This window comes from Triticum dicoccoides, chromosome 2A (assembly GCF_002162155.2).
Source record: "Triticum dicoccoides isolate Atlit2015 ecotype Zavitan chromosome 2A, WEW_v2.0, whole genome shotgun sequence".
Taxonomy (NCBI): Eukaryota; Viridiplantae; Streptophyta; class Magnoliopsida; order Poales; family Poaceae; genus Triticum; species Triticum dicoccoides.
In genome coordinates this window covers 740,345,901-740,356,268 of record NC_041382.1, presented here as the reverse complement: position 1 = coordinate 740,356,268, position 10,368 = coordinate 740,345,901, and the positions used below count along the sequence as shown (strand labels likewise).

The following is a 10,368-nucleotide window of genomic DNA, read 5'->3' as shown; positions in this document are numbered from 1 at the left end:
GGTTGCTCTCCACAAAGCTCCGCCACTGTAAAGATGTGTCCTCCGAAATCGAGTCATGCGGACACCATCCAACCATATCCCTCATACAAGGCGGAGACCGAGTCGTGCAATGTTGATTCATACTAGTTCATAGGTTAGATATCAAGCCGGGAGGATGCCATCCAATGGACACCGAGTATTTCTATGTTGATTCATACTAGTTCGCAGGTCTTTTACCATGAAAAAGATCCCTAAAGAACTAAAAACTACTATAATAAATCCTACTCCTCCCAGTCGGAGGTGAGGTTGCCGACCCCCACGCTGGTGCCGGCAGCCTCGACATTGTTGGCGGCCAACACGAACTAGTCGGAGCCGCCGACGTGTACATATTTGGCACCGTTGTCGTTCGTCGTTCTAGGCCTCGAGGACTGCGAAGAGGAGTACATGTCGCACCTTGTCAATGCGGACCAGACAATGCTCGAAGTGGAGTGTGATGGCACTTTACATGGATGTGTAGACTGTCCCATTCATGCCGATGAGCTCTGGCACATCAACGAGTGCCGCGACGGCAATACCATCCGCGCCCTCCGCATCCGGTTGTACCACAACCATGCGGTGCTCCTTCACAAGTGCCATGGAGAAGATGTCGCCTAGACCGCCAGCCGAAGCCGTGGCGTCAATGACCAACGCCTCCTCTTCCTGCTCCGTGACCTCCACCATGGCCATGTGGTTGCCCTCCTCCTCCTTCTCCTAGCTTGGAGGTTGCCCGTCACAATGCAAGCCTTGCGTCGGCCGTCTGCGGAGTGCAGACATCAACATCTTGTAATAGGTGATCTAGGACCGCACTGTAGCAATGAGGAATGGCTGATGATGAACTAGGGGGGCTTGAACAGCGTCAAAGGGATGTGAAGAAAATGGGAAGAATGGGAGGCAGGGTTTGGGAGTGGTCGGCTGTCTGTTTAAATAGTTGGGTAGGCTTCTCGGGTGGCTCACCAACTGCCCGGCCATGAATGCATCACGGCCGGTAGTTAGTGTGAATGCGAATAGGCGTACCGGTGTGAATGTTGCGACGATTTTGAACACGAAGATGGTTTTGGGTTGGATCTGGATTGTCGTACGCCAACGTGATGGACGTACGGACTCCCCAAGACCGCTCCAAGATTGATCAATTTGATCAAATGTGTGAATCTAAAGTTTGTTAGTTCTTTTAAACAGGCTGTATATTTAATCATTTTGATTTTCAAGAGCTATAACTACTAGTCGTCAACCCGTGCGAATGCACGGGCTAGTGTATATTCTGTGCTGCTTTTTGTTTTGTTTGAAAGAAAAATTGTATTTATTTTGTACTGGGTACTCTTTGATATTTTCATTCATGAATTTCACTTGTTCACACATGCAAATTTTAATATTTATATGTATATACTATATTGCAAAAATATATGTGCAAATTCAGCAATATACAACATTTGATTAAATGAACTGATTTGCTATAATATATCTATAACACTGTGTATATCATACTATCTATTTCAACAAAGAGTGGAAAATAAATATTTTACTTTGGATTCATAGAGCTATAAATATATGCATCGGCAATAGCATTTTAGTAAGCCATATATATTGAAAACTATTATCCTAGCTATTGAAAGGAAAAGACGTATAATTATATGCCTTAGCATTTGGATCAATAGTAATTTTCTCATATAAAAGCAGCCCAGCTAGGACTATGTTTTGTTTATGTTGTGGTACAAATTTCTTCAGTACTTAAAGACTTCACTTACAATTCATATTGCTTATTATTTATAAATTTTAACTCATCATTTTTCTGAATAACTATTTTTGATGGAGATGTGTAGGTCACTCGATTGAATACAAATTGCATATCAGAGTCTGTGATAATAGCTACACCTAACTCCAGACCAATTAGTTCTACTCATATAAATAAGAGACTGAGGAAATTCCATATAGCAATCAAGCCCACTGAATATCGCTAACTAACTTAATTAATCATCATGTATAACATATAGTGGTTAATTTATATTGTGATCTTCATATAAACACTGCCAGATTCAAAGTCTTTAGATATAATAGGGGCAACTATACGTATATATGTATCCTTATGTGCTTCCTCTGAATATATATACCTCATGAACAGTGATTGCCTAAAAGGAGAGAGCTTCCACAGAATAATAAGTAAGGAAAATTCGCTCTGCAATCAACTTGAAAATAAAATAAAACATATTTTATGGGTTGCCGCCACTATCCATAGAATATTTCATATAAACCCCTTTCCTGGTTTATGGGTAATCGTCCCCACAAATGCTGTAGTTTAGTTGTTTGTAAATATATAAGCAAATGGAGTTGAGATACTGATCTGAATATTCATACTACAAACAACATATAAACATATATATCTATATGACTCCATAAGAAAATGAAATGAAAAAAAATATCACCTACCATACTGAACTTCCAGTTGTTCTGATGTGGATTCGGCACCATTTCATCTAGCAGAATAAATATGATAATGCCAATAGTAGCCCCTCAATGCTCAAGCCACAAATATTGGAATCCTTTCCACGACTTCTTGTTTCCTTACGAAACCAAGAACCAATTGGAGTAGTAAGAATAGTTCAGTACGTTTTATCGGTGAAGCCATGGCAATACATACCACATACTCTTTTCATCTATGATATGTGATGGTCACGTATGATACTTCCATTTGCACATAGTTCTCTCCCTCAAACAAATTTGACACATGATTGTGTAATTACAGTTTTATTTGCTCTGCATACTCAGTAAAACAGCATGCAATTCAAGGGTAGAATTTACAACCACAGGAACTTATTCGAGTGCCTAGTGGGAAAATTGTAATAGAACCTGAGAACACATCGATTAGGTAGTAGAGATTATAAACCGAAAGAAGGAACAATGTATTAGCAACAAAGGTTATTTAGCAGTAAGAAAATAATAGCCCTGACACAAAGAATTAATCACAATCTTTATATATGTGAGCGAATGACCATGAACATGAGCACAGGCATTAAACAACCAAGGGGGCAGAAGGACCAGCAAAAAGAAAATGTATTTACCTGATGTAGAGGCTATGCTGATTGCATTATCTAGTACACCCAGGTCCATGAAAAATTGTTGATATAATTGCTAACAGAATAACCAGTGATCAGAAAAATAAATGTTTCATTGAGTCTACTTAATATTAATTGCATAGTAAAAAATATCCAATCAGGAACATCGTCTTCAGGGGTAAGGCAAGGAGAGCAGCGATTATCTATGCTAGCAATTGGAGCAATGACAATGACAACACTGTCAGCAAGATCTTGCGACCTTAGCTTCTTGGCCTGGAAGTGGTTCAGTTTCGCCAAACAACAAAAGAACAACACAAATGGAAAGTCGTACAACTCAACCATTCCCTTCAGCTAGCTTAAATATTGTGTGCTACCATTTTAAAATTTAACTATCAGATCAACCAAGAAAAGATATAGTCTATTAGGTGTTGATTTTTTAGAAAGTTAGAAACTTATATTGCTCAGATAAGCAGCAGCAGAGTTAAAATTTGTCCCCTTTTTAGGCCAAAATATTAACGAACACATGACTATCAAGACGTGACTAATAACAAAATTAACAACTAAAGAGAAAAAATGATACCAGGAGTGTTGTGGACCAATCGTTCATCATTAGCTGCCGGATGTACGCGATCGTGCATCATTAGCTGCCTGATGTACGTCATGTGATGCTACACATCATACGGCGTCGGCCGGCCCCTGTACATATTCTATCCTCCTCGCTGTAATGCCCTTCCCTTCTTTTCCTGTAAAAAGATAAATAGGATGCTAGTAAGTAACTGTAGCTAAAGTATTAAGCCATAAGTGACACATATAGCAAAATACGTGGGCATAGTTTGTATGGGTCACATTAGGGAAGATCACAAAGCAACATAGCTAGTTATCATGGAATCAAATCTGGAAGATATAGCCATGTTAAAAACGAACTATCAGGCACACACAGTAACCTTTTTTAGAATAGTACAATGATGGACAGAACTGCAATTAGCAATACGTAAGGGACTTCAAGACAAATATATGGCTAACCTGAATATTATCTCTTATAAAAGAGTGCCTTTGATCTGTCTATGAGATAATTCCCTTTCTCAGTTTTTCTAAAAGCACATGATTTCTGTGTATGAGATAATTCCCTTTCTCAGTTTCTCTAAGAACACATGTTTTAGGAGCGTAGGCATAGCTACTTGTACCAAGGTAGTAGAAACAGCACACCTAAAACACACTGAAATTGATACGTATATGAATATATCTCCCTGGATACCGTGATTTTTTGCAAGTTGATTGAACCACAAACTTGATAATTGTTCTAAAGTAAGCTCAATAGACCCTTTCACTTCAGTTTAAAATTCAGAAACTTAACAATTCGTCAAACACCAAGACTCCATGGGCTCACACCAAGACATGGGGAGGAAATAGACTGGTTAGCGAATCATTTGAACAATTATAAATAAGATGCATAGGGGCTTAGATTACCACATACCTGTGCTAACCATGTCCATGCCTGAAGAAGTCGTTCAAAGTGGATGAGGTCAAAATTCTGAGGTTTGTGGGGCTTAGATTACCACATACCTGTGCTAACAATGTCCACGAACAATTATAAAAATGTTAGATGTCTCCTTGATGCCTTGTTTGATCTTCATGCTGACCCTGACCTTTCCCTCACGGCCATGGATCCTATTTGCTGCTTTCTCATTATCCGCGGTCCAGATGACAGCGTGGGAGACAGTTGACGCCGTAGTGGGCGGAAGCAAAGAGTGATGGCTTGAGCGTTCTGGCTAGATCGCGGATGGTCAGATCCCGGAGCATATGGTCTCAACGGTGGAGGCTTGAACCTGGAGAGGCGGCGGCGGCGGAGTCAGGTAAGGAGCGAGCTGGTGAGAAGAGGAAGGGGTAAGCTATCGGCCAGAATATTTATTTTCCCGAAATTTTTATTATTGATAATTAATATTTCAGTAATTCTGAAACTAAGAAACACTAATGAGAAATTCAAAAAATAGGAAGGACGCTAGGAATAATAACGTCCAGAGCTGGACGCCAATACCAACAACGTCCAAAGCTGGACGCTCTTATAAACAGCGTCCACTGTGTTTGGTTCGACCAGACCCTGTCCGGCTATCTCCGGCCTTCGACTTGTACCCTTAGCAACTTCGGCAGGACCAAAGCTAGACTCCGCCACCTCTAACCCGCCGAAAATGGCACTCTAGCAATGCACCACCCTCATTTCGCTCCTTGTTATCCCTCTTTGCCAATTCCCATCGTCGTGCCTTGCTCGCAATGGTGATCCGCTAAACCCCCGTTGCTGCCGGGGCCATGGATGTCCATCTCCGACAGCCATATCCTCCTCAGCAAGGACCGCCCCAACCTCTTCCCTATTACGCTCGGAGCCATCTCTAGCAACACTAACTACTAACATGTCAGCGTGAGCCCTCTCTCCACCCTTTTCGCTCTCCTACACTAGGCATGCGTAACCGTGTGAGTGGATGCGTTGTGAATTTGTGCGTGAATATCTGTGCATGTTGGCATGAACTCGAGTTGTTTTCTACTGAAAAAGGCTCACACCCCGCTTTATAGATAACACAACGATCATACAACTCGACACCACACCATATACACCCGAGACAGGATATAACAATGCAAAATAACAGCGACACCACCACAACCCACTCCAAGATCACAACAAGAATACAAAGAGTGTCCTGCAAGAAGCGGTCGGAGTACTCCACCATGACAGAGGTGTCACAAAGAGACGACGTTGCACCCGATGAATCATGGACTCCAAGACGGTGCCTTCAGGAAGGGCACGACACCGGAGCACCGCCACCGCCGATTCAAAAAAATCATGGGTTTCGCGAGCAAACCGAAGGAGGAGAGTAGCCGCAACACCGCCTTCACGAAGGCAACCACGTCTACAGTTGCCGCTGCCATTGGCCTGGTGCAAGCCAAACAAGGATTACCCTATCGCACGCACTCTCCGTCTTCGAGACCACTATTGGTCGCTGAACACCGGACACCATGCCACCCGGACGCCCATGGCAGGGGTAGCCGCCCGCAGCCAGCTCCACCCATGACCCACGCCGCCGCACCTAGCAACATGTGCCGGTCGCAGCCTGCGCTGCCCGTGCCACCATGCCGCCCGTCACACCACCGCCACAACACCATCTGTAACCGCTTCGGCGCACCAGCACGCCCGTTTTCCAATGCGGTGTCCATGCCTGCTCGATCTGGCCCAGGCCTGACCTCCTGTGCATGGAAGACAAAACTTCCCCGTCGCCGCCTACGCCGACCGGGCTTCGCCCGACCACGCCCTTTGTCAACGATTAGGGAGGAGGGAGAGTGGGAGGGGGAACCCCGACGACGGTGGCTAGGGTTACCCTCGATAGCTCACGGGAGCGACGCAGAAGGGAGAGGGGAAAGAGGGGAGGCCTCCTGACTAGCTCACCACTCGAGTTGTTTTCTTAGTAGCAAGGAGTGTACCGGAGCACACTGTCCATGGTTGAATTGCTGGAAGCTTTCGCCCTCAAGGCAGCCCAGAAAGCAATCACGGCTTAGGTGTAGAATGCACAATTAAACTTTCTTGCGACAGTTTTAGTAGCTAATGAATTAGAAATACATACATTCATGTGTGTTAAGACTATTTCTCCTCTAATTTGGCAAAAGCAAACTGGTCTAGAATGGAACAAATGGGCATTTCAATGATTTGTTATCGATGCCTCACAACCATCACAAAAAAACCAAAGCTCACATATTAAATCTATTAGAGGAAATACTCTCAATATAGTTAAAACAAGAGCACCTGACCGAACCACATAACTGGACGCTGTTTATAACAGCGTCTAGCCGTGGACATCATTCGCAATAGCGTCCAGTCTGGACGCCGTTGTCAATAGCGTCCTTCCTATTTTTCAAATTTCGGCACAACCATGATCAATTTTCTAATTGCTGCGGTACTAATTACTAGTAATAAAAAATCGGTTTATTTTCTATCTACAGCGTGGGCATGGAAAGATTTTTTGCTACGCGAGGACTCTAGAGTCACGTAGTATTACGACTGGATAAACATCAATGTTGTATTGCACGGTTAGATTACTACTACAACATGCTGAATCAGACGCATTATAACCTATTTTAAACTCAGGAAAAAATTAGGGCGAAAGAAGTCATGTGGGTTAATCTCCACCGTAATAAATCGGTCCCACCAAATTAACGGCTCCTAATTTCTAATTAACGTGAGAATTTTTAGGGAGTCTGTGATTATTATAAGTATAGATAGATATAGATATAGATAGATAGATAGATATAGATTTAGATTAGTCAAGTGAATACAATGTCATTTTTTTTCATTATGGTTTTTACCTCTATGTTACTATATAACACATAGTACACTATATGAGTTTTTATATGGACGCGGATTTGGTGAACATGGTTCACGTGCACCCCTTATGGATAGTAAAATTCATAAAAAATACTAGAAGAAAACAAAAAATATCTGAATATTTTTTGTAACATACTTATTCAACCGATATACCCATGCATGAAGTTCCGCAAAGAAATTACATCCTTATTATTTTGGGTAAAAATGACAAAATCGAAGCTATATTAATAAACACTATTTAATGAGCAGTAAGGTCCCAATTGTATTTCCTTCACTAAGAATACCACTGCTGTCAATACTTCATGAAACTTCACACGTTAGTAGAATGGTCGACCAAGCTTGTTACCCCAAAAATTTAGATTTTTTTTCAATTATAGTATATTTTTTCAATTTACTATTCACGTGGGTGGGCATGGAACTATGTTCACCTTTATATTTTGGTTTTTATATCTATTAAATAATCAATTATATATGAAAACACTAATAAAATCTTGCCACACAAATTTGTGCAACACCCTCTAGTTTGTTACGTATAAAAGCTTAAACTATTAATTGGTGGACGCTTTAATATCACTTTGTTAAAACGTGAGAAATGTTCATAATTGGAGATTACTTATTGGGAAATGGATCATCAGTTTTATCACTTATTTGATAGAACACTATGACTCAACTAGAACAACAAAATCTTCACGAAAATGCGTTTGCACCCCATTTTGTGTGACACCTTCTAAAACGTGTGATGCCAAAATAAGTGAAAAATTGTGTGACTGCATGAAGCATGGCACTATTTAATAGCCTGCAAAGTTCTTAGACAAAGGAGCAGTCATGATAAGAATATCAAAAGACTCACTGCTTCTTCAGTAGGATTTTATTAGGATATTGGAGGTACCAAAGACAATATATGATGCCCGTTTATGTATTTACAACCGAGCTTCACTCGCGGCCGCATTAGTAAACATCTCCTAGCAATTTTATATGTTTAAGTCTGAGTCTGGGTGGACCATACAGAGTCCGCCTCGTCCATGGCAGATTGGTGAGAGTTTGCGAAGAAACTTGATATCCGGCGAGGATTTGACTCTCATCTGATGGCATTTGTGGAAACAGTGCAACGCGAGAGTGTTGAGGGACCTTGGTGGTCTGGCGGGCAGGAGGCGTGGCGAGTGGGGGGCGGGACAGCGGCCTGCAATGTAAAACCCTGCTTCTGTTAGCGGACTGGAGCTCAAAGCGTTGCGGAGTGTCCGGAGGACTGGTCCCGCCAAGAGTGCATGACCATTGGGTTTAGAGCCTAGCACGAAACTCCATGAGTTGGTCAGTACGCAAGTGTGTGGAACGTGTGTCCTGCATGGCCAGCCGCTAGCCCGGCGTCGGCATCCCAAGACTCCCGGAGTGGACTACTGAAGCGCCCGCTGAATCACTTCCTGCCCACTGTTAGTAATAATTAACTAGATCAGGGCGCGAGGGTGCCGGTCCAACTGATACGACCAAGCAGTGGAGATCAAGCCACATGATGCATTCGTAGGATAGCAAGTTTAGCACATGTAACAGGACAACTTAATCAAGGAGGTGCTACTTGCCGAAACCCAACTCCCACATGTGTGTGTTTATTAAAGATGGAAATGCCGAGAGTATATCAAGGAATTAACCAAAAAAGGCTCAATGATCAAACCCCTGATATAGCTCTTTTTCGATTAACATCCGATATTACTCAATATACCCCAAGATGGAAATATATCTGATATTACTCAAAGAGTAGGTGATGGTAGATACTCACTACAGTAATCACCCGTAAAATATCTAAAAAAATGGCCCTATCTGCATGCCATTGGCGCATTTGTTATGCAATGTGACATGAAATACCTAAGCAAGGGTTGGTATCATAGAAACCAAAAGCAGGCCATAGTATTAGTGCCAGATAACTTATGTACACTGTTTTTCATACTGCACAATAGTAAACTACATGGTTGACTATTGGATATATAACTTTGTCCACACGCCTTCATCCGATTTGCTCGATATATAACTTTGTCCACACTCCTTCATTTGATTTGCTTGCATGTTGTGACACACGGATCTGCTAAAGGACATATCATGTTAGGCAACTATTTAAACAGTGCATCTCATGGACAGGGAGAAAAATAATTTGGTCTATATGAAGGAGAATCACTCTGGATAATATACAATGATCTGGATACAATGTAGCCTCTTTAACATAAAATAATATAAAAGATAAAATTAAAATTATTTTATCTTAGTATTCTACATGGCCTACAATGGGCAACAGATAAGAATCACAAACCTATGGTGACACAAGAAGCCTCTGAAGCAAAAAAGGCGGCTCAGCGGTGACTTGAAAAGTGAGAGAGGTGGCACGCTGGCCTACATCTCCTCAAACTCTGCGTGGTGCCTATCAATAAGGTAAGAGTCCATGAAACCACTCATAATTATTTTTGCTTGCGAAGTGACAACATAAATAACCATGGGATCTTATTTTCTAGAAAAGGATCAACAATTAGAATGCTAGATCTTGGCAACAACAACATAATGCATATTTCCATATCAGAGACATAAATTTCTTAATTCTGAAACAATGCGCTTCTAAAATCTTCTATCTATCAACGACATAGTATCAGTGGTTGTCCTTTCAGCAACATAAACAATTAGAGACATGCAACAATGGTACAGACACATGATACAGTAAAAGCATAGAAAAGATATCAATCTGAATCACAGAGCGAAGGTAGAGAAACCTCACTGACTGAGGTAGGTATACATGTGCTGAACTCAACCTGGACAGAGACACAACCAATAGAAACTCAACATAAGTTAGTTTTCATGAGAAACACAACCAATAAAAGCTAAATAAAGCAATAGAAGGAACCAATATATAACTTTATCGGTACCCAGCATATATGGTTCAATTCTCTTTCAACTAATGTA

At 41.6% G+C, this 10,368-nt stretch overlaps 1 protein-coding gene across 1 annotated transcript in view; it reads right to left on the bottom strand.

The window, feature by feature from the left end:
* Positions 1-9,135: 9,135 nt before the first annotated feature.
* The window catches only part of LOC119356834 (two-component response regulator ORR22-like), a 4,123-nt gene continuing 2,890 nt past the window's right edge, over positions 9,136-10,368 (bottom strand). The window contains exons 5-7 of the mRNA XM_037623824.1: positions 10,179-10,217; positions 9,728-9,835; positions 9,136-9,505 (exon numbers count right to left, since the gene is read on the bottom strand). Coding sequence (XP_037479721.1) covers positions 9,818-9,835; positions 10,179-10,217 — 57 coding nt within the window. The 3' untranslated portion in view covers positions 9,136-9,505; positions 9,728-9,817. The remainder of the gene's footprint in view (positions 9,506-9,727; positions 9,836-10,178; positions 10,218-10,368) is intronic.